Here is a 23,491-nt window from a genome sequence, read left to right as displayed (position 1 = left end):
TTCCCAGGCATGAGAAAGGGCAAATGACTCGCTCAGGATCAGGCAGAGGCCAGGTCCCCTGACTCTCAGCTCAGAGTTCTTTCCGCTTGGTCCTCTAACCAAACAGTCCACTCCTCTTTGGTGACATCTTCACGGGGTCTCAGTCTCCCCTGTGACCTCTCGAGGGCTAGCAGCAGGCGCAAGGCAGGCCCCAGAAAGCCCCCCCCTTCCCCAAGGAGACAGGCACACCACCTGAGGTTGAGCTGGGACAGATGCAGGCACCTGGGCTCTGGCGTGTTGCCCCAGGTGGGTCCTGAGGTTACAGGTTCCCCTGTCGGGCCCCAATGATTCCTTTCTCCCTAGGTTATTCCCGAACTGAATTATTTTGTAAGCAGTGGTCCTAAGCAAGTGCAATCAAGGCCCTTCACCTCCAGCAGCAGGGACACTGCTTTTTTTTTCCTCCCACTCTCTTTTTTGGGGGCTTCCAGGGACAAAAAAGGACCAAGGAAGGAGGCAGTGGCTGCAACAGCACCCAATTTAGACATCAAGGCCTTGAGCTGGAGCCTTCTGAGCGGCCCTTGCTGGGCCATCCCATACAGCTAGTGGGGTACACTTGTACCTCCTTCCCATGGTACCTGCTGGGCAGAGACTGAGGCCAAAGAGCTAAGGAGCCCTGGGGTCAGACTGCCTGGGTCCCTCATCCTGGCCCAGCCACTCACTAGGTAAATGCTGCACTTTGTACGGGTCTCTCACTACAAAATGGGGTCAGCACTAGTTCCCAGCCAGGGGTGTGGGCATGGTCTCCAAGGACCCTTACATGCAGCTTCTGAGAGGCTGAGTTGGACCTGGAGCCAGAAACATCGCAAAAATCTTTGCTTTTTAGAAGCAAAGGGACCCCAGGAGCTCACCCAGTTCAATTCCCTTTCTGCTGGTTTTGCAACCAAAGAAACCGAGGCCTGGGGAGAAGGGACTTGCCCCGGTTCCCATGGTGGAAGATGTCAGTTCTTTCCATGCTACCTGAGGACACGGGACATAGATTCTGCTGGAAGTCAAAACTGCCCAAGCGGAAAATTGCTTATGCGATCTGGTTTGGCCAGCAGCTACGCTCCTCCCCGCTGGAAGGATGCGGGAGGGTCTCACCACCCTGGACAGGAGGTTCCGAGCCTCTGTGCTGGAAAGCACCGCTCCTTCCAGCTTCCTGCTCCATGGGCTCCCCACACACAGGCTGGCTGTAGCCTGTGGGGGACCCACCTGTCCGGAGACCCAGGTGTTTTGGCTGGTGAGTCAGCCCTGTTATCAGCCTCCTTCACCAAGCTCATCCTAAAACTGCCGATGGTAGGAATCTAAAGTCACATGCTTCTGGGTACAAGCTGGTCTCTGCTACTCACTGCCTGAGAGACCTTAGGCAAATTTCTTAACCTCTCTAAGCCTTAGGGTCTTTGCCCATAAAATGGAGATCTTTGCCCATAAAATGGCCTACTATGTGCCAGACACTGTTCTGGGCGCTGGGGAACAGCAGGAAACAAAACGAACACCCCTGCCCCTTAGGCCTTACATTCTAGGAGAAGGAAACCATCAACAAATAAGCAAATACATAGTATGCCAGATGGTATAAGTGTCAGGAAGAAAAATAAAGAGGAAAGGAGGTAGAGTATGAGGAGGAGGGAACTATTTCATTTTCTTTTTAAACTATTTTTTTCAATTTGTTTTGAGAGAGAGAAAGAGCACGTGCATGCGCAAGTCGGGGAGGGGCAGAGAGCGCAAGAGAATCCCAAGCAGGCTCCGTACTGTCAGCGCAGAGCCCTATGCAGGGCTCGAACCCACGAACCATGAGATCATGACCTGAGCCGAGATCAAGAGTTGGACGCTTAACTGACTAAGCCACCCAGGTGACCGGAGGGACCTATTTCAAATAGGGTGATTAGGCAAGACCTCAATGCCAAGGTGACGCATCTAAGCAGAGACCTGAAGGAGTGAGGAAGTGAGTTATATGAAGATCCAGGACACCTGGAGAGGCAGAGGGAACAGGCACTGCAAAGGACCTGAGGCTACAGAGTGCTTGATGTGTTGAGGGGGATGAGAACAGTACCCACTTTATAGGGCTGTTTTGAGGATTAAAAGAAATGATATTTGTAAAACTCAGCACAGAGCCTAGAGTGTCTCAAGAATCTGGCACAGGCTGGGTCGGGGGGGTAGGGGGGAGGTGACAGACACCAGTCATTGGGAACTGAATACAATCAGCGGGGGCAGGGGAGGGGGGCCCAAGGAGAAGGGGCCAAGGAGACAGATGGACCGATAAACATAAGAAGACTCATGCCCAAAACCTATATTAAGGATGAAGTGTAGGAGAAGAGAAATCTGAGAACACAGCCAAAGACACTTGCAGAGAAGATCGGTGGGGATGGGATGAGGTGCTGAGGCTTCCGGGGAAGTGAGGTCCTAGAGCCCAGGCAGCGCTGTAAAAGGAGCGAGCAGCCCTGCGGGCTCAGAGGCAGGAAAAGAGAGACAACGTGTCAGGCAAAGCATCTCTGAGCTGTCCCTAGGCTCCTGAGTGAGGGCCTCAAAGTGCAGGTATCAGCCTAGCGACCCCTGTTCCTCTCCTTTCATGGGCTCCCCTGGGAGCAGACCCTGGCCCTGGGACCTCCTATCCTGGTTCCAGGGGCCACAGCCTGCCGCCACCTATGCCCCCCTTCTGCCAAGCCAGCACGTGGGGCTTCTCAGGGCCTCTGGGCTGCCGGGAGCTGATGAGTCCGGCCCCAGAAGGAATTCAGTCCAGCCCAGACCGCCGGCCAGGAACGTGCCCAGCCAAATGCAATTCCTGGCTGTTGCCTATCTGTGTTCCGTGCTGTCCTATCTCTGCCGGGGCCGGTCGCCTGGCCAGAAAATTCGCCCCTTCCCTAACCCTGCATGGTTAAAGCACTACTCACGGTGAAAATTTATGTATTTATTTATATATTTATTTATAGCCTGCCTCCTTCTAAAAATTATTTAAGAGAGCTAAGTCATTATCCTGCAGGGCCTATCCAGCTTAACTTCTATTTCCTCCTTGAGGCTTCCCTGCCGGCCAACCATCCCCCCACCTCGCTTCACTTCACACAGAGGTGGGATTTATGGCTTTTTCCTCTCACCTCCTGTGGGGCTTTATTCTTTAAGAGTACTGTGGCACCTCTCATGATCCATCTTGTGTTATTACTATTTCTTGTCACCCAATTTCCTTCAACTGCCACCGACTCCACCTGACCTAGCTCCCTTCAGGAACAGGGACCATGTCTGTCTCGTCTCTGTATTTACAGGGCCCAGCCTGGTGTCCGGCATGTGATAAGTACCCAATAAATGTTTTCTGAATGACTGGAGCCAAGGGGACTGCCTACTTCCTCTCCAGGTCCTGGGGAACCTGTCACGAGGAGGAGATGTGGCCAGCCCCACTAACTCGGGCTAGAGGTGACCGAAATGCCCAGGAATACCTCCAGGCACATGGGCTCTCAGACTCTGTGGCTTTCCAGGGTGGGCCAAGGCCACTGCCTGATGGGGCCCCCTGCCAGAGGCTGGGTTAACATCACCCAGCCTGAGAAAAACCCAAAAAACCTTAGCAGGGAGCTGGGCCAGAGGCTGTGGTAGGCTGGGTGCCCAGGAACAAGGATGGCCTGAACGTCCTGGTGCCCAGCACACTGGGTTTGGAGTGAGGGCAGGACAATGTCCACGGGTGGAGGCAAGGAGCCTGGGGGCTCCCCGTTCCCAAGGCCCAAATGCCTGGCTCTGTTCCTGCCCATTCTTCCCTCATCTCCCCAAAATAGCCCAAGTTTATTTCAGCCCCTCCCCCACTTTACACCCCACCCCAAATGGTGACAAACAGAAACACCTCATTATCCAGAGACAAGATGTTCAGAGGCAAATGTTGGTCTGTTCAGAACAAAAAAGAAAAACACAAAACAGACCCAGGAAGAGACTGGGAGGCTGCCTCGGGACAGGGTTGGGGGACAGGCCAGGGCACCGAGCCTCCCAGGCTTGGCTTCTTGGCTCTCCCTAGCCCAGCCGGCTTGGGACCAGGGGGTCCTGCCCACCACCCAGCTAGTCCCAGTCAATGCCCATGTCAGAGAAGCTGGGGGGCCTTCAGAAAGGATAAGTAGGAACAGAGCTCTGCATTTTCTTCCAAGAAGGCCTCCATTTCACTCCTCTGTCGGGCCAGGGGACACCTCGTCACCTCTCGTAACTAAGTCCCCTTTCTTTTTGTTCTATGAGTCCCACAGTGAGAAAAAACAGAGAGCAAGCTCAGATGTGAGCAATTCTAGGGAGTGAGGGGATGGGAGCTTTAGTTTGGAGGAGGAAGTGAAGGGAGGGATGGCAGGAGAGCAGAAGGCCCCCTCTGGGGCCCCCTAAAGTCAGAGGCCTTTTCCAGGCAAGAAGGCACAGGAGGCGGCTGAAGCTGTGGCACAAGCACAGACGTGGGTTCACAAGATCTGGGTTTGGAGCCTAGTTCAACCACCAGCTGTGTGAGCAAGCCCCTCTGGGCCTCAGTTTCCCTCAGTGTAGACTGAGGTTAATGATCCCTGCCTCACAGAGGCCAGATGAGATACTAGAACAAAGCAAAAGTGACCTGATACGCAGTGGGTGCTCAGTGAAAACCCAGCTCCAGCTGCCTTCCTGGGACAGTAGGGATCCTTGGGCCACATCCTCTACTCGGAAGGGGAACATTATGGGAAAACGAATCCAGGTACTGATTTAGCCAAAGGAGAACGACTATCATCCTTTTTTTTTTTTTTTATTGTTTTTAAGTTTTATTTATTTTCAGGGAGGGAGAGAGAGGCAACCAGGCTTTGTGCTGCCAGTGTGGAGCTCAATGGGGGCTTGAACTCACGAACTGTAAGATCATGACCTGAGCCGAAATCGAGCTGCACGCTTAACCAACTGAGCCACCCAGGCGCTCCAAAACACTATCATTCTTAACAGGACTGATAACAGCTGAAATCAGTCTAACCCCTGGGTCCTCAAGAGGTTGGGAGTGAAGGGAGGGGAGTGTCCTAGGGTCTCGTTCCTCAGGCCTCCTATGTGCCCTCAGCAAATAAGGAAGGCCTTATTCTACCAACCTCCTTGCTGCCAAAACCCTGCTGGTCCCCCTCAGTCTGGCAAGCCACCCTGGCTGTGGCTAAGGCTGGGACTGTGGGCACTGGGCAGGTGGGGACAGGACCAGCCTGCCCCATGCCTGCTTTCCCACACCAGGCCACAGAAAGAGAGCCACCAAAGCGCTGCCACAGGCCTGGCCACCGTGAGGGGAGCAGGGGTGAGCACCCTGACCGACCTAGAGCCTGCCTGAATGGGAACAGCTCTGCGGGCCAGGCCAGTAGCTACGCAACAGGCTCCACAATCAGTTGAGTTCACTTTCCGTTTGTATCTGTTTTGCTCCTGTCATAACACACTACTCAACTGGCCAGTTGGGTGCAAACCAACGCCTGGGGTGGGCCCTGCCCCTCTGCCCTACTGGCCTTCAGTGGGCACCCCACGCCCACGGCTGATGCTGCAGGCCCCGAGTAGGGAGGGTATGCACAGACCCAGTGGACAATACTTGGTGGAAGGGCAGTGTTATTGGCCGCGGGTAAACAGAGTGAGGAGGGCACAACCCCAGATCGCCTACGCCCCAGGCCCTTAGACCTTGAGGGGTGGCAGAGTAAATGTCCCTGCTGATGTCCCCATCTGCCCCTGGGTTTTCTGATGTCATCCACAGGAAGTACAGAACCTCAGAACACCTTCCAGGCCAGAATAAGAAACAAACCACCCCTTCACCTCCAAAACAGCCTCGTTCAGTGGAAAGAACATGTTGCAATCGGAGGAGCAGGGGCTTTGACTCACAGCACGCCACTATCTGGCTGTGTCATCTCAGGCAAGATGTTTACCCTCTCACAGGCCCAATCTACTGAATGGGGAAGAGATCTCCACGGTTAAGTTTATCGGGAGGACTAGAGATTAATGTAAATACCTGCATGGCATACTCAAACCAAAAGCCATCAGCAATTTTTTAACAATTATGTATTCTCACTTGTCTGTCCCAGGAACAGCTGAATTGAAGGCTTGCTTCTGCCTCGTGCTCCTTAGCAGGAAGCAAGTCTACTTTTGGCATGAGTGCCATTAAGCTCCACATAGCTGTTCACATCAGTCTTACCAACCAGAAAGTTGGAATCTAAGGGAGGTTCCTGCTCTGCCCTTAAGTGTCTTTGACGGCATCGAACACCTCTGGATCGTGGTTTCTTCATTGCTTCAATATTAGAATTAACCCTGCCCGGCCCCGAACTCCTGGCCTCAGCTGGAATGCCCTGGCGGATGTGACTCCACATCAAACGGGCAAGTATCTTGGGCTCCTGGAGAAACTCAAGAGGTCAACTAGGCTCTGCATTTATTCAACGAGCCCCCAGGCCGGCCGACCCTGGGGTTTGTTGAGCAGAAGGTAAACTCATAGATGGCACAGCCCCTTGGAATCCAAGAGAGAAGCAGCAGAGATGAAAAGTTCCCCAGAGGCCCCAGGAACAGGACCTAGCTCCCCTAACCACATCATTTCATTTCTGCCTCCCTGCCTTGTCCCCTTTCCCCATTTCTAGGAAGCCAAATCTACTGCCTCCCCCTAGCCCCAACTTAAAAAGAGCCTGGATTAGCCTGTACCTGTTGCTCTCCCCTAGTACCCACAGCCAACAGCAGACACTGGCAGGGTTAGTGAACTGCATGAGAAGCCCCCAGAACTCACAGCAGACCCAGGCCAGGGCATCATCTGGGCTGATCTAAGGGCTGTAGGGAAGAAACAAAGGCAGCTCCTGGCCCCAACTTCCCTCTCAGTCCTGACAAAGGGGTCTGCCTTCCGGGGGCTGCCCTGGGATGCCTTGGCCACCAAGACCTCTGTTCTTCCCAGGCCAGAGATGTGTCTGCCCTGGTCTAGCATTAACGCCAGCCTGGCCCGCCCTGCAGCCCCACTTCCCAGCCTCCTGCCCTCCCCTGGGTGGGGAAGTGGAACTTTCCCTTCCATGACCTGGTTGAGGCCTAGCACAGGAGGGGCCAGGGAGGGTGGCAAGGGCTCTGAGACTCATTAATAGGATGACTTGGGATGCCAGAGGTGAGGAACAGCCAGGCTTTAGGCTGCCAGCCATGAAGCCAGGCACCAGCCTCTGGGGCTCTCTCTCTCTCTCTCTAAAGAATCTGAAGCCATCCTTCATGGTTGTTTTTTTTTTTTAAGCCGTCCAAGTATATCCCCATCCCTCCAACCCCTTTCACCTTAGGGAGGTGGGAGAAACTGGACTGACTTGAGGAGGAGGTGGTGGGATAGGACTAGATCTATGCCACCCTCTTCTCCCCCCACATACCCATTTCAGGCAGTAACCCGAACCAGGGCTTTCTGGGAAGCCAATCTGTGCCGCAGCAGGAAGAAAAGAAGTGGCAACAAATTTGGGATCATCACAGGCAGCCTGTGGCTGGCCACTGACCGCGGGAGCCTGCATCACCCAGAACATTAGGCCCTTCCTGTCTAACTGAAGCCAAGACATCCCAGGTGACCAGGAAGCCTTAGGGGCATGGCAAGGGGCAGACATCCTGACTTATCTCCCTGAAAAAAGGGCTCACCAGAAACCTGGATGAGAGGCCTGCATTCCGGTCCCAGCCCTGCCTGGGCTGGAGCTGGTGTCCCTCTACAGAACTCATACTTCACAGCGTACCCGGCTGCCCAGAGCATTTAAAGGAGGTGGCACCCATGCAAGAAGCTAACACATGGGCCTGCCACAGAGTAGGCGCTTAGCACACCCAGTTTTCTTCCCCCAAACCCTGACTCAGGCAGGAGGCCTAATTCCAGCTCTCCAGGCCGCTGGCCCTGTGGAGGAGTGGGGGGTAAATGAAGAGAGGCAGCCTGTGCAGAGAAGGGGGAGGAAGAGCTCAGCTAAGGGCAACCCACTCCCTTGAAGGGGATGCGGCAAAGCAGGCAGCTGGGATTAGGTCCAAGTAGTAAGTCAAGTGCGCGCAATCTCCTGATGAAGCGTGCAGGAGAGAGGGTATATGTGTGGGGGGGGGGAGGGGGCGGGGGGGGGGGGGAGGATGAGTCCCCTGGGGTTCCATGGAAGACAGAGGGAATTGGGAGGGAGGCAGTGGTAAAGGTAAGTCAGTCTCGGCCCAGCCCGCTCCTCCCGGCCCCCATCCCCACCACCACGGGTACTTACACACCCGAGAGGAGGCTCAGGCTCCTGTCACTCACCCTGGCCGCCCGGGAGGAGTAGGGATCTTCGAAGAGCGCCCACATGCGGGGCTGCCAGCCGCGGCAGCCCCCCGACCCCGCGCCGGGGCCTGCACCTCCCTCATGGGGCCCCAGGCGCTGCAGGGCCAGCTCCCGCTCATCATCGCCGGCCTCATCGCCAGTCCCTGCGCCACCGCCGCCTCCGTCCGGGCTCTCGAAGATATCGAGCGCCTCTTCGGCGTCGCGGTGCTGCCGGTAGGTCATCCAGCAGCAGGGCTCCACGTCGGTCTCGTCGATGCCCCAGAAAGTGAGCTCCTCCTCGAAGAGCGGCCCACACACGTCGGCGGGGCAGTGCAGCTTGCCGGTGCGGTAGTAGTTGAGCACGTAAGCAAAGACGCCCGGGTGCCGGTCGAAGAAGAACTCGCAGCTCCCGCCGCCGTTGCTGCCACTGCTGCCTGCACCGCCGCCATCGGACTCGGGCCGGCCCCCGCCGTCGGGATCCGCCAGCCAGGCGAGGCGGGTGCCCGGTAGGGTGCGCAGGGTGCTGCGGTAGGTCTCATGTCGCGTGCCGCCCACGTTGATGATGATCTTCTCCGACGCCTCGCCCTTGGCCATCTCCTCCTTCAGACATGTTTTGGACGGAGGCTTGTTCCCCGACTTGCGCCCACGGTAGGAGGAGACACACACCGAGCTGATCATAAGAAGCGCTGCGGGGCTTCGGCTTGGGGCGGCCGCTGCCCTCCAAACACCCTTCCCAAGGAGGCAGCGTCAGACGGGGGAGGGGGAGGAGACGAGGAGGAGGCAGGAGGCGGCGGCGGCCCCCTCTGCGGCTTGGCCCTGCCCCTGCCTCCCCCCGGGGCGCGGAGCAGGAGGAGTTGGGTTTCTCCGGTGCACAGGTGGTTGGGGTTTGGGCAGGCAGCTCCGGCGAGGGAGGCAGGAGGGAAAAGGCGAGCCGAGGACCCAAGCGAGGGGCCCGGGGAGGCAGGAACAAGCCCTCACGCTCCCCGGCTAGGACTGGACACTCAGATGCTCGGGCCCCCGGACACGCCCCCCCTTCACCCTCAAAAGGCGAGTTAGCGCACAGTCCAGGCTCACTGCGAAGGTCTGGGGCGCGCGCGCGCTCACACTCACACACTCACAGGGGCCACCCTCCGGCTCCCGAGTCCCGGGAGCGGCCGGCTTCCCCGCGGCGGCGGCAGCGCAGCAGCAACAAGTCCTCGGAGCGGCTGCCGGGGCCGGGCCGACGCTCTTACGGCAGCCGGCGGAGCTCCGCGGGCCCGGGCTGCTTGCGGTCAACACGAGGCGGCGGCGGCGGCATGTGGCCTCTTCCCCCCATTCATAAATCCAGCTCAGGGCTCGGATGGCGGGCGGGGCTGAGCGGAGCGCGGCGTTCAGGCGGGCGGGGGCTGCGCAGGGCGAGGCGGCCGCAGAAAAACAAGCGCGCCCGCAGGAGCAAGCCTCCCGTCCTGCGTCCGCGGCTCGGCAGCGGCTAGGAGCGGCGCGGGGCTGGCGCTGCGCAGCGGGGGCCGTGCTGGGGCGGGGGGGCCTCAGACGGGGCGTCCTGCGCAGCGCCGAGCCTGGGGGGCGGAGCCGCTCCGGGGCGCGGGGCTCTGGGCTCCGGCGGCCGAGCGGCCAAGGACACCTGCAGGCTTCCCAGGCAGCGCGGATCGAGAGCTTCAGCGCAGCGCCCCGGCGCCGGGCTCCAGCGATCTGGCGGCACTGGGAGCCACGCCATCCGCGCGTCTGCCCATCTCCGGGCGGGGCGCCGGCCTTGGCTCGCGGCAGGAGGCGGGCGAAAGGTGGCCTAAGGGCGGGGGAGCCTGGGCACCGGTGGGCTGGGGCCCAGGGGGTTCTCGATCTCCCTCCGGCGTTGGTAGCGGATGCCACTCTCTGGTGGCGCCTTTTCTTCTCGGCCCCGCCTCGCCCGGGCGCGCCCTCCGTTGGGCGGGGTGGGCGGGGCGCGGCGCGGGGCCGACCGGACTCGCTGCAGGGCCCGGGCGGCGGGGCTCAGCCTTCCTCCGCTGAGCCGAGCCGAGCCGAGCCGAGGCGCGTAACCCCCTCACCGCCAGCGCCCAGCCCAGCGCGCCGCCCCTGCGCGCGTCCGCCACCGTCCCCTCCGCCCCTTCGGCCCGGCTCCCCGCCTTCCCCGAGCCCGCAGCTCCTCCCACTGCAGCCCCTGGGACACCGAAGGGCTCGCGACCCCTGACCTCTAACCTCCGCCCGCCCCTTCTGGCCGCTCTAGTCAACTCCCCCTCCTTGTTGCGGTTTCATTGCGGCGGACTGGAGGACGGGGAATAAAGGGGGTGGAGAGACAGTGTCGAGTGGAGGAGGCTGCCCCCTCCTGTCCCAGACACCGTGTTGGGGCTTCCTGACCACCCCGCCCCCATCTTGCGCCTGTGAGGCCCAACTAGGCCCAAGATGACTGTGATCTCGATACCAGCCTCTATCACAGTCAACAAAGACCCTGCCTGCGGTGGAATGGGGGACCTGGCGGCCTTGTGCAGAATTGGCTCCTGGTCTGGGTGGAAGAAAACCAGAGTTCTGGCACTATTGTGGGTGTGGAGTGGGTGGTCCTGAAAGATCATTAGGTTAAAGCCATGGCTCCTTGTTGCCCTGAAAGCACATAGAAAGTGGCCGCAGCCTGCCGTCCTGCCGTGTGACTCCTTCCTGGTTCTGTGTTGTTTCACTCATTGCAATTTGTCTCCTCTCCCCTCTCTGACCCTGAGGTCTTTCCAGCCTGCACTGCTTTTTCATCTTGATACCTCCCACACTGCCTGCCTGGAGAACCTGTTTGCTAAGTGATTGAGAAGCTGCTATACCCAAAACATTAGGCACCAGCCCGATCTTACTGGCCTCATCCCAAGAGCAATTTCCAGATTCGTTTGTTTTTATTTGTTTTTAAGTCCAGAGCCTCTTCTACATCTTTAAGTTAATCCTCATTTTTTTACAGCTTCAGGCTGCCTCCATGTCCATCGGGATGATATAAGGAGGGTTTTAAGGCAGAAATACAAGGGGATTGACACCTGCTTCGGATACCCGTGTACCATCCAACTTCCAGATCAGGTAGTACCTGGCTACGGTGGGAAAACAAGACAAGGTCCTGGTGTGCTCCAAAGAAAGGTTAAAAGCTCAGTGAAGATGCAAGGGATTGTCAGCAAAAGTCTCATTAATGAGGGCAGAAAAACAAAGGGACCGTGGTCTTTGATGATTCGTACTAATATGCAGAGGAGGTGGGTACCATCCTGGACTGTAGCCAGAAACACACATTTGCTGGTACCTCTTTTGTGTCCAGTCCTTAATATCTGCATTTCAGAGTTTGGCTGGCTTTGGGTTTGCTGCAGCAAAGAAGAAATATCCCAAATGTGACTGGGAAGAGAAGACCTGGGACTGTCCAGAAGCTGGAGAGCCATAGCAAGGATGTTAAAGAATTGACTGATGAATAGCTTTCAAGTGCTATCTGGTTGTGTCCTAGCAGACTCCCTTGGGGTCTCCCCCACTTTGCATTTTTCAGGCTGGCTGAACTCAGTCATTCCAGAAAGAGTGAGAAATTGGTGGGAGTGGGGTGGGGGGAATGAAAAACAAATGAATATCCTAGCATCCCACAGCTGAGTCCTTTGTTTATCCAGTAAATATTTCTTGAGTACCTACTGTGTGCCAGAAGCTGTTCAGGCAATGGAAATCAATGAATAAAACAGAGCCCTACCTGCCCCTGCCCCCAACCTCATCCCAGCAAATCTCTGCCCTCTTGGGGCTTCTGCAATGTTTGTGGATGGTAATAAGCATGTGGGGAGACGGGTGGAGGGAGAAAGCTGCCAGGGAAATAAAAGGCCTGGAGGGGAGGTCAAGAAGCTGGTGTGGGGGTAGGGAAACCCAGGAAGAGCCAGGTAAGGCAGAGGGCCCAGCCTGGGAGAGGCAGTGAGTAAATGTGCACTGGCGGGTAGCGTCCCTGACTCAGTGCACTGACCAGCTCCTGAATATGGGAACTGAGCCTCAGGCCGGAGGCCCCCAAGAGCAGTCCTCACCACTTTGCTGAAGGTTTTATCCCAGAGCTCTGGGCTAACCTGTTACCTAGCCTTTCTGTAATTTTCTGGAGGATTCAGTACGTTGCAGCTGGCTTGTCTCCGTTGGTTCTGTGTGCATGAGCTCATGCTGTTTCCCTAAAGTACAGAGCCCAGGATAGGTGAGAGCCCCCTCCCCAGCCGGCCCTGTGACGGCCTACTCTGGATGGGTGGGTGCTGCCCCCTGGTGGTACTAGGAGTCCCTGCTCCTGATTGCACCTCTGGCCTGTGGGGATGAGGAGAAAAGGGGTTTAAAGGCTTGGGGTGACAACAGATTCTGGGCTTCCGGTCAATTCCAGTTTCCCATTGGGGACCCTGCATTCTCTTGCCTTTTCCCATTCCTCCAAGACCTCTATAACCGGCAGGCTGAAGCAAGATTGAAATAGCTTGGAAATTCCTTAATTCTACAAGCCTAGTTCCCTCTAGTGTCACCTTTTCTACCCCTTCCTTCCCTGGGCCCTGTGGTTTCTTCTAGCAGTCAGAAAAGAGCACCCATCTGGGTGCTAGGTCACACGAAAGTGGCAGCCACAGTGGGCTTCCCTCACCAGGAATAAAGGGTGTGGCAAAAGCATAGGAAAACAGGGCAATGTCTGCTTCCAGGGTGACACTGATGAGGGCTGGCAAGCCTTTCTATAGCCCCTCAAATAAGGCCCTTGGTTTCTGAGACCTGAGGCTGACCCCGCCAACCCAAAGCTGGAGAGCCTGACATCAAAGCCCTTTGCCCTTCCCCTTTCCCTACTGCGGCTTGGAGTAGGGCTCAGTCACCTTGGGGTGACAGGAGCCATCCAATACCCTCTCTGTCTTCTTGCTTTGGACTCCGCTTGTGTTGAAGGGTTCCAGGCCTAGGAGCAAGTCCCCCAGCTGTCAAGCAAGGATCTCTCCAATGATACTCACATGACCCCCTTTCGGCATTCCAGCTCTGGCCAGGGACTGACCCTTCCTCCCTGAGGCCCAGGTCAAGGAGCCAGCATCCTTTCCCAGCCTGCTCTGCTCCCCAGCCCAATTAATTGAATTGTCTTATCAGCCATCATCTCATCACTGGGGGGAGGGTGATAGAGCCTTTCCCTCGCTATCATGGAGGGACTAGGGAAGAGAGCCAGAGGAGGCTGGAAGTCTCTTGTTTGCTTATCAGTTCATTTAACCCTGCCTCCCACCCCCACCGCAGGCAGCCTGCAGAGACTAACAGGCTCCAGATGAAATGCTGAGAGCCTTCCCAAGTGGGATCCAGGGAGAGCCAAGCATAGAGGACAGCCCTCGGGGCCCTGTGGAGGTCAGCTCTAATGGTTCTTTCGCACAGGGGCAGGAGGCAGGGTTGGGTGGCTGTGATAATCCCAGTGAAGGTGTGTTTAGGGCCCTAGGGAACTCAGAAGATGGACTTTGATGTCCCAGCTCTTAAAGTGCCAACAGGGTGCAGGCCACAAGCTCAGGCCTGGCCAAGACTCAGAGCCTCATAAATCATGGACCCCGAGTCATAGGGCTGGCAGGGACCTGAGTGCTACCTCACACGTACATTCTCCTTGAGAGATTTCTGGCCTAAGGAGCAGCAATGAGCTCTGGGAGACTGAGCTGGGCCTGTGGCTGGGCCAGGGGTACAGAATGATATGGGGTCCTGCGTGGCCTCTGCCCGTAGAACAGTATTCATGGGAGTCACAGTACCAGGACCAGCTCAGTAGACCCCCAGAGCTCTCTTTGCTCAAAGTTGCTGGGATAGACACTCCGCCTGTGTCCAGAGACAGAGCGCACGAGTGCACACGCGTGCGCACACACACACACACACACACACACACCCTAAATCAGGGCCCACCTGGCAGGACTCCTTGGCACTCAGCATTTCTCCATCTAGAAAAGTACAGTTTCCTCCCACCTGGGCTAAATTCCAGCAAAACTGGTTCATTCCATTAGAGTGGTTAATTAGTTCTGATGGGCCCAGCCCCCTCCAGCAGTGTCCTGGGGAAAGACGACGCAGTCGTCTGGAGAGGCAGACCAAACACTGGCTCCTCTTGGATGCTCATGAAGCCCAGGGATCCTTCCCCATTTGGGTCAGTCTTGGGAAGAACAGAGAGACCCAGAAGCCAGCCAGCTCTGCCCCAGGGAGCCACAGAGGGGATCTCCACCGAGTCTCTCTGCTCTGCAGCTGGCTCTGTGGCTGGCACGGAGTAATCGTAATAATGGTTTGTTTGTTGTTGAGTGACAGACGTCATCTTCTCCCCATTTCCTGGGTTTCCTCCCACATAAGACAGTGTTGGTGAAGAACACATCCGTGTGCCTGGAACCAGCCAGTGGGTATGACAGTGGCAGGACATTCCAAGTCACATGATGACTACCCTGCATGAGGCAGGTGCCCCTGCCTGACCCTTATTTGTATTTTCTCAGCGCTTGGCACAGCCCTAGGACTCAGACGCTCAGGTCATGCTTGAGGCAGGGAATTAATGTTGGTGGGATGAGGGTGGGCAAGGGGGGAAGCTTTCCTTGTAAGTACTTGCAGTACCTAGATTGGGAGTCTAGGCTTTGGCCCTGGTTTTCCCCCTGTCTGCTTGTGGGAAGTCTGGGTAGATCTCTTCCCCTCTCTGGGCTCGAGTTTCTCCAATCGTCCTATGAGGAGCTTGGGCCCCATAATCAGTAGGGTTCATGTTCTGGTTACTATCACTCTGAAGCAAATTACTCCCCCAAATTAGCATTGTAAATACAAAGAACATCCTATTTTGCTTCGGATACTACTGGTCCGGCAGATCCGAAGGGCTCAGTGGGACCGTTCTCGCTTAGGGTCCCTCATGCAGCTGCAGTCCAATGTCCACTGGAGCCTCAGACCTGTCCAGCTCAGCTCGACTGAGTGCTCGCTGTGGTATGTTCATGTGGCTGGCAGGTGATAGTGGCTGTCAGCTGGGAATTGAGCTGAAACTGTGCATGGGACCACCTACAAACACACAGCTTCTCTAGCACTGGCAGTCTCAGGGCAGATAGGCTTCTTATACGGCAGCTGGGATCCCCCAGGACCACCATCCCTAGAATGCATCCCTAGACATGGCATGACTTTTCCTGAGCTAGCCTCACAAGCCATCTAGTGTCACTTCTGCCATACTCTGTTGGTCAAAGGAGACGTTTACTCACCCTGATTCCAGGGGAGGAGCATGGACTCCACTTGAAGCATTAAAGAACTTGGGGGCTTTTTTTTGAACCACCACATCCCTGTGGTTTGTAGAATCCTTCAACCCTGGCCCAAGCCCTTATGGTTGGCTGAGCCTCTGTGGCTTGTTGAGGCTGTTTTTTTTTTTTTTGGGGGGGGCGGGGGGAGCAGTGTACAGGATCTGTGATACTCCCTTCTTTGGAAACAATGCCTTCTCTCCCCTCCTTTCTTAGTTTCTTTGGGTTTTAGGCTGAATCCGTCTTTTCTGAATAGCTCTGCGAGAATGGCTCATTGCATGGGTAATGGGGCCCTCGGAATGAAAGGGGCCCCATGGATCTACTCCAGCTGCAAAAAGGAAGGGAGCTACTATTTAATGAGCACCTATTATATTTCAGTATGGAAATAGTTCTGTACTGTATTCTAGTGGGGGTTCCAGAAGCAGGTCAGTTTTTCCTCACAGCAATCTCTGCAAGGAAGAGATTTGATCATCATCCTCCTTTTACAGATTAGGAAATGAAGTTTCACAGGTTTGTGACTTGCCCAAGGTCAAACGATCGGTGACAAAGCTGTGACTCAGAAGAAGCTGTTCTCGGGGCACCTGGGTGGTTCAGCTGGTGAGGCATCCGACTCTTGGCTTCAGCTCAGGTCATGATCTCACAGTTTGTGAGTTTGAGCCCTGCATCGGGCTCCTGCTGATAGTGCAGAGCCTGCTTGGGATTCTCTCTCTCTCCCTCTCTCTGCCCCTCCCCTGCTCACTCTCTATCTCTCTCTCAAAAATAAATAAATAAATAAATAGGGGCACCTGGGTGGCTCAGTCGGTTGAGCAGCTGACTTTGGCTCAGGTCGTGATCTCGCAGCTCGTGGGTTTGAGCTCCATGTCAGGCTCTGTGCTGACAGATCAGAGCCTGGGGTCTGCTTTGGATTCTGTGTTTCCCCCTCTCTCTGCCCCTCCCCAACTTGTGCTCTGTCTCTCTCTCAAAAATAAATAAAAAACATTTTAAAAAAAGAAAAGAAAAAGAAGTCTGGCCACCCGGAGATGAACCATGCTGGAGAGGCCAGGTGTAGACACTCTTCTGGTGACAGTCCCAGCTGAGCCCAGCCTTCCAGCCATTCTTACTGAGGTGTCAGCCACTTGGATGAATGTGAGTGAGGCTGCCTTGGACCCTCCAGACCAGCTCCTCTGCCAATTTAACACCACTAAGTGACCTCCGTTGCCACCAGAAGGGTCCCTCAGACATGCCCTGCCTGAATTCCTTACCCCCCAAAATCATGAGACATAAGAGAGATAAAATAACTTGCTCTAGGTCTCCTAGGAACCGGCAGGGGGCGGGGGGGCAGCTGACATTTGAACTTGGACTTTGAAACTCTGCCTCCACAACTCCTTCAAACTCACTGCTTCTTAGTGGGTTTATGTGTGCCTCCTGGCAGGGAAATTGACATTTCAACCCAAAACACTACCTTCAACCAAAGGATTGAATGAATTTACAAGGAGGGACGTTTTCAGCACAGGGACTTTCTCAATTAAGAGGTACATGGCGTGATATAGAGTCTGGGGACATAGGGGGTGGTTTCCCTCTGGAAAACTCAGGACAGCAGGGGTTGATTTACCTATGTTTGCGTGTCCATAGCTGGCACAGAACCTGTCACCGTGGACGCTTAATAATTGTTCACTAACAACCCACAAGGCGGAAGTGCTGGAGTTGGAGAGGAGAGTAGGGGACCAAAGATCTGGAGAGAAAGGTTTTCCTGCCATCTGGTGGCTGTTTCTGGAATGACACCTTTTACTTCTAAGGAGAAGGAAATGGAGGGTGGCTGGGGGCCTGGGCTGCGTGTGCAGATCAGGCAGCAGCATTTCAGACTGGAGTGGGGTGCGGTAGGGGGGCCTTTACCGTCCACTAAAGTTTGCAAAAGATCAGAATTTAGAGCGTGCTGTTCACATGAGATTAGACGTGTGGAGCACTCGGACCCCAATAAGGCCTCCTAGAAGCGTGTGTGTTCAACACCCAGGGCAACGCTTAGGCAAAGAAACACGCATCCCTCCTCAGCCTTCCCCCAAACTCCTCAGCCAGCCAGCACCCACAACCCACAGCAACCCTCTCTGCCCCATCCTGTCCAAGCTTCTCCCCCGGAGCTGCTGCTGGCCTCTAAGGCTTCCCCCATCCCCTCTCCCCGAGCCTGAGGCGGGTCAGAAAGGCAAGAGGGGTTTGGTAAGAACAGACACTTTATTGTACACCGTGGGTGGGGGGAGTAGAAAGGAAGGAGGGGGTCGGGGGATGACGATGCCTCGGCCCCTCCCCTGGGCTGAGCGGTCTTGACCCAGGGCCCTGGCCAGTCACGGGGCACATGGACTTCATGTCTCTGCTCTCTCCCACCGTGGGAGTACTCTGGGGGGACAGGCGGGTGTAGCTGTGAGGAAGGGCAGAAGGGGAGCCCCCTGCCTATAATACTACAGGCCTGCTGAGGGCCTGGCACCACGCAGCTTGTGGCCCCCAGCCTCACCACCTATGGCAGGCTGACTCAGGAAGGCTTCTCCTGGCACTAGGAAAGACGTCCCCTCAGATTTATTGCTGGAGGGCAAAAGCCAACCCCTCGCCAGTATGCCCCACCTGTCCACCCCCATCTGGAGCCCAGGCTTCGCATCGCCTCAGCGGAGTAGGGCTCCCCGAGGAAGAAGCTGGTGACCGGGGCTGGAGGACAGGCAGGAGCAGGGACCGGGGGACGCTTTCAGGCACCCCCCCCACCCCGCCCTGCCTGCCCTGAGTCCGCTGTCTCCTGTGGGCACTGCATGGACAGCACCAAAGCCGGTAAGGGACGTGGACCCGACACAGGGATGTGGGGGCCTGCCCCTCCCGCTCCTCCAGGGAATCTGGGGCTGGATCTCACCTTGTCAGATGCCTCACCTCTTCTGGTCTCCACCAACCGCTCCCAGCCCCCCTGAGGAGTGAGGAGTGTGTGTCAAAAGCGCAGGGAAAGGGAAGCTGTTCCTTTCTGAGCCCTCTCAGGACTGTCTCAAGGATGAACACGGGACAGAGGCGCTGGGAGAGGCTCTCCTGGGGTCTCCCCATCTTAAGAAACCCAGCACTTTTCCTCAGGATGCAAAGCTTGTGACTCCAGAGGGAACAGCAAGAAGTTGGCTAGAAAATAAATTTGGGGGCTGTCCCCCCCACCCCAAAGCCCCTCCTTCCCTGTTTCTGGCAAGCCCAGGGGTAGGAAGGTAATGGGCCACCAGCAAGAAACACCTGCCTTTCCCCACAGCACCCTGCCCCGAGGCCTTGCCTGACAGAGCTGAGGGGGGAGGCAGGGAGAGGGCCAGTGTGGTCTGCAGGGACGTGGTGAACACGGGCCGGCACGAATCACCTACACGCACCCACACCCAGGTAGGTGCACGCACCACACACACACACACACACGCACACGCACGCACCAAGCTCCAGGCCTTATGTCTAACACAGCAGAGCCACAGCCGGGACGGGGCCCGGCCTGCAGCCAAAGGCTACAAGCACTACCCGGCCCGTAAGAACCAAGCAGACGGCCCCGCTCAACCGCCCTGGTGCAGGCTGGCAGGCTGGGGCCTGGCCCAGCCACACGCTACAAAATTAAAAATATATCAAATATACAATGAAAATAGATCTGTACAGCACTGAGGATGAAAATAGTCCACCAGCCACAGTATAATATTGGGTTTGTCATTTAACAGCATTTACACCCACATGTACAGATTGAATATACAATAGAAATAGAATATATAGAAGAGTATATATAGTATAGTGTCTCTCCTGGGGCCTTGCTTTTCCTGTTGCTAAGTCTGCTGGGATTAGGCATGGGGCCAGGTAGGAGGTGTTGGTGAGGTGCCTGAGGCGGGATGCTGTGCCCCAAAAGCTCATGTCTTCGGGGACATGTGGGTCTCCTTCCCCTCCTCACACTGAGAAAGGACAGGTGTGGCCAGAGGGCTGGAAATGGGAGCAGATGCGGGGGGAGGGGCCCCCTGGCGAGTTGGTGGGGGGGACCACGGGGCTAGGGGATGAAGGAGGGAACCCTGGGCGTGGCCTGTCCCTCCCAGCGCTGAGAACACGGGAGTGACTCGGGGACGTTGCGTGAAGGTGCCCGGGCCTAGCACTGTGGCCCGCTGCTACCCCGTGTACCTCAGCTCTCACAATTGGAGTTCCGCCATCCCCGCCAGGCTGCCTGCCTTCCATCCATCCACGCCCGTGCATCCACGCGACCATCCTTCCACGAGCCCATCCAGCGCTCTGCAGACATTATTCTCCAGCCGGACTCCAGTCCTCCCAGCCTGCACTCCGAGGGCAGCCCTCTTCTGGGGGAGGCCTCAGGTAGGGGTGGGTGGGGATGCGGCGGGGGCTGGGCCCCAGGACAGAGACCCGGCCCTTCTCCTGGGCAACCCCGGTGCCCACAGCACTGCCCGTGCCCTCCCTGTCACGGGCCGTGCGGCTTGGGGAAGGTTCCCGAGATATTCACACATGACATGCACACGGCGCTGGCTGTGCTCGAACAAGGAGAGTGAGTGGCAGCCCAAAGGGGCAGTGAAGTTATCCGTCTTTCCCTCGGGATGAGGTTTGCTGGGTACGAGCCCCTGAACTCCAGGGACCCCCATTCCAGGGGAGAAGCTGCCGCTAGTGAGAAAGTTGGGCCCCCGGGTGAGAGAGGGAGTGTGCTTCGCAATTGTGCTCTAAACCATCTGAATTGTGCTGCAGGCCAAGGGCCCCCGTGCCCAGCCCCCTTCCGCTGCGGAGGCTTGCACTCAAGCCAGAGAGCGCTATCTGCCTCCCAAAACAGAACCTGGGGACTTCCACAAGATTCCGTCCCAAGTCTGAGCCCTGAGTCCTGACACAATCGTCCCGTCCCCAACCTTGAATTCATCAGCCTCTGGGCTGCCCCACACCCTGTCCTACCCGACGCCGAGCCTCTCACCACCACCTGGCGGCACGGAGGGATGCCCAGGACCTAAGAACGACAGGTGCCAGGTTACAGGGAGCGGGTAGGGAGAGTGACCGCTACAGTGGCCGCTTGCAGTCTCCACTGTGCTGGGAATCCGGACTTCTGGATTGTTCTCGTTAATCAGCTGCAATTTGGTGAGCGGGTCTCAGGAGGTGAGATGGGCTGGGAGCCTGCACTGGGCACAGAGTTTCTCCCGGCCCCTGCTCAGGTCTAGGGAGGAGCTGGCCGGGACTGGGGTGGGGGATGAGGGAGGGCACCCCCCCTCTCCGTGGGCAGAGGGCCTGGCCTAGGAAGCGAGGCCAGGCCGGGACGAGCAGGCTGGTTGGGTGTGGGGGGAGAGGTGGGCAGGGCAGGGTGGGGCGGTGGTCACAGCTCCGACTCGGGGGTGCTGGCCAGGAGGTAGCTGCTCCCATAGCGTCCATTGGGGTTGCCGCTGGTCTCCAGGGGCGACGTGCTGCCGGGCCCCAGGTAGGAGCGGTGAGTGGGCATGGGGGAGGGCGCCTCGCTGGGCACCTTGCTGAGGATGAAGCGGGTCTCATCGTTCTCCTCCAGGTTGGAGATGTCCTTCATCATGCGGCCCTTCTTGTAGGACACGGAGAGGGTGTTGGAGCCATCAGAGAGCAGGTGGAAGTGCCGGAGGATGAACACCACGGGGATGGGCAAGGTCGCCACGACGATGAGGGTGATCAGGAGCGCCATGGCCCAGTTAGGGAAGTACAGGTAGCGCTCCGCAGCCTAGGGGTGGACGGGGGCGAGGGCTGCTGTCCGACGCTGTGACCACCTCACCCTCCCGGGACCTCCAGGCCTGACTCCTCCTGCCCTCTCCCATCCCCACGTGCCATCCTGGCCAGGCGCCAGCAGAGATGGAGGGCATCGGGGTGGCTACTCGAGTTAGCTGGTCGCCTTGGTTAAGGGCCCTGGGTCTCCCCTGGGTCTCGGTTTCTACATCTGGAAAATGGATGGGTAATTCTGCTCTACAGACATGGACAGAGAACACGGGTTAGGAAGACAGGACAGGTGCACCAAACTTTCTGACCCTCAGTCTCCCCCTTTGTGCTCTAGGGGTAATTCCACCTCTCTCTCTGGGCCATTGTAAAGATTACAGATCAGGTGTGCAAAGGCCCTGGAGGGGCCTGGCACACAGCAGCTCCCCTAGAAGGGTTTATCTCTATTGCCTGGGGAGATGCCAGTGACCCTGGGGTTTCAGGTCCCCCCTCACCTCCTCCTTGATCCAGGCGCTGTACCCGGGGGCGTGACCCCCAGCTGGATGATGCTCGCCGTGGTGAGCACAGCCATACACAGTGGAGACACGAACTTCCACATGTAGAAATAGAAGCGATAGGGCCGGAAGCCCAGCATCTCTGTCAGCTCCTGCATGAACCTGCCAGGTGCACAGAGAGCCCAGCTTTGACACCCCCACCGCGCCTGCGTACCCCCCACAACTGCCTCCTCCAGGAAGCCTTCACTGACCAGTCCCTCCCTCCCAGGCTCTTCCATTCTTCACATTCAGTGCTCCCAGTTTATTATTCGGTGGCCCAGCTGGCCTCTGCGCAGGCTCTGGTGCCCTCTGCTAACCTCCCCTGAATACCTAACAGCTCACCCCATCCAGGGATTTGCTGCTGTTCACGGGACATGCCTGGGCAGCTGGACAGGCGCCGCAGGACTTCTGTGTGCGCCTTGCACCCCACCCCACTCACACTGGTCTGGCTCCACACGCCCCCTGCTGGAAGAGAGGTGAAGGGCGCTTCTCTAGCGTCCAGGGGCCCTGACTTGGGGGGTTCTAACGCCTGGGTCTGTGGGTAGAATTACAATAGCCGGCAGGCTGTGTACATGAATGTCATGAAAAAAACATCATTTCTACTTCAATAACATCTAAGTGCAATCTTGCATTTCTTACTGTCGTAAATGCAAGCCACCACAGTGGTATTGGCAGTACCTGAGACTTTGTCACCAATTCATTACATCACAGACACCTTCCCATCACGTTACAATCGAAGCCGCCTACAAACGCCATTTATGTCCACCGCTATCTCACGATGATTGCCATAGCTAGGTCGTGTAACTTCATGCAGTAAAAATAAGGTACCTGTGCGTCACTGTATCCGATTTTCAACAGCACTTTCCCAGTTTTCATCTTCATTTATTTCCTGTATCTTACATATTTTATCTTATCCACTTGAGAATAATATTCTGGGGCTTCACCTGACTGCAGAAGCCTCTTCTGCAGGAGCAGCCTCTTCCAGCCCCGGCTCCCAGGGCTGTTCCTGTCTTACCCCGCGTCCCTGCCTGCGCTCTTGTAGGAAGAAGATGGCTGTAGCAGGGCCGTGACAGAGCCTGATTCCAAGACCAGGTCCAGACATGAGCGGAGGCTCTGGCCTTGTGGACAGAGTGGGAGGGGCCCGGTCCTGGGGCTCCCCAGGCCCACAGATTTGTTAAATGAGGAATGAGGCCGGGGGGCTGACGGTGGATGTGGCTCTGCTGTGGGCTCGGGCCACGAGCCCCACTGCTTCCTTACTGCTGAATTCCCTTACCTCACCCCCCAGACAGGTCCCCAACCGCACCTCATCTCGCACCCCCAGATTGCTCACCCCAACACTGAGTCGGGCTGCTGAAGTCCTACAGTTCTCTCTGAGTGGGGGGGGGGGGGCTCTTGTACAGCCGCTAAGTGCTTAACAAGCTTAACAGAAGTCTGAAGAGCTGGTACTCAGGTAAGGGGCTACAGTAATTTAAGGCAGCTTAGGGTGATGCCAGGACCTGAACCCAGGAGACTCACACCCTCAGCCTGTCTCTGCCTCTTACCAGCCAAGTGGCCTTGGGGAGTCACGTCCTCCCTCTGAGTCCCAGATCTCTAAGGGCACTTTGAGCGCTGACATTCTGACTCTGTGATCTCCTAGCCCACTCAGAAGCAGCCCTGGGGACACGGCACTCTCCAGGAGGTCATAATAGGACAGACCCCTCCTCCTGTCCCATGCCTTCTCCATGTCTCCCCCCCCCCCCCTTACTTCTTGGTTCCATAGATCCAGGCCACAGCAATGTTCTCAAGGATGACGATGACGGTGAGCGGCAGGGTGGCAGAGTAGTCGTCAAACATGGTGACAAAGTAGTTTCCGGAGCGCTGGACGAACAATAGCCCCACGAAGAATGCAAAGACACAGCAGCCCACTACAGAGAGCCGGG

At 56.9% G+C, this 23,491-nt stretch overlaps 2 protein-coding genes across 9 annotated transcripts in view; both read right to left on the bottom strand.

Moving 5' to 3' along the window:
- The window catches only part of KCNC4 (potassium voltage-gated channel subfamily C member 4), a 46,240-nt gene extending 36,558 nt beyond the window's left edge, over positions 1–9,682 (bottom strand). For 5 of the 8 annotated variants that reach the window (XM_042953321.1, XM_042953327.1, XM_042953324.1 and 2 more), the window contains exon 1: positions 8,198–9,682. In XM_042953321.1, coding sequence (XP_042809255.1) covers positions 8,198–8,875 — 678 coding nt within the window. In that variant the 5' untranslated portion in view covers positions 8,876–9,682. The remainder of the gene's footprint in view (positions 1–8,197) is intronic. The other 3 variants (XM_042953326.1, XM_042953323.1, XM_042953322.1) reach the window with 1 other exon arrangement.
- Positions 9,683–17,561: 7,879 nt separating this feature from the next.
- The window catches only part of SLC6A17 (solute carrier family 6 member 17), a 127,880-nt gene continuing 121,950 nt past the window's right edge, over positions 17,562–23,491 (bottom strand). The window contains 4 exon segments of the mRNA XM_042953329.1: positions 17,562–21,049; positions 21,534–21,559; positions 21,562–21,695; positions 23,317–23,476. Coding sequence (XP_042809263.1) covers positions 20,681–21,049; positions 21,534–21,559; positions 21,562–21,695; positions 23,317–23,476 — 689 coding nt within the window. The 3' untranslated portion in view covers positions 17,562–20,680.

Source organism: Panthera leo, chromosome C1 (genome assembly GCF_018350215.1).
Source record: "Panthera leo isolate Ple1 chromosome C1, P.leo_Ple1_pat1.1, whole genome shotgun sequence".
NCBI lineage: Eukaryota > Metazoa > Chordata > Mammalia > Carnivora > Felidae > Panthera > Panthera leo.
This window is presented reverse-complemented; position numbering and strand designations above follow the sequence as displayed.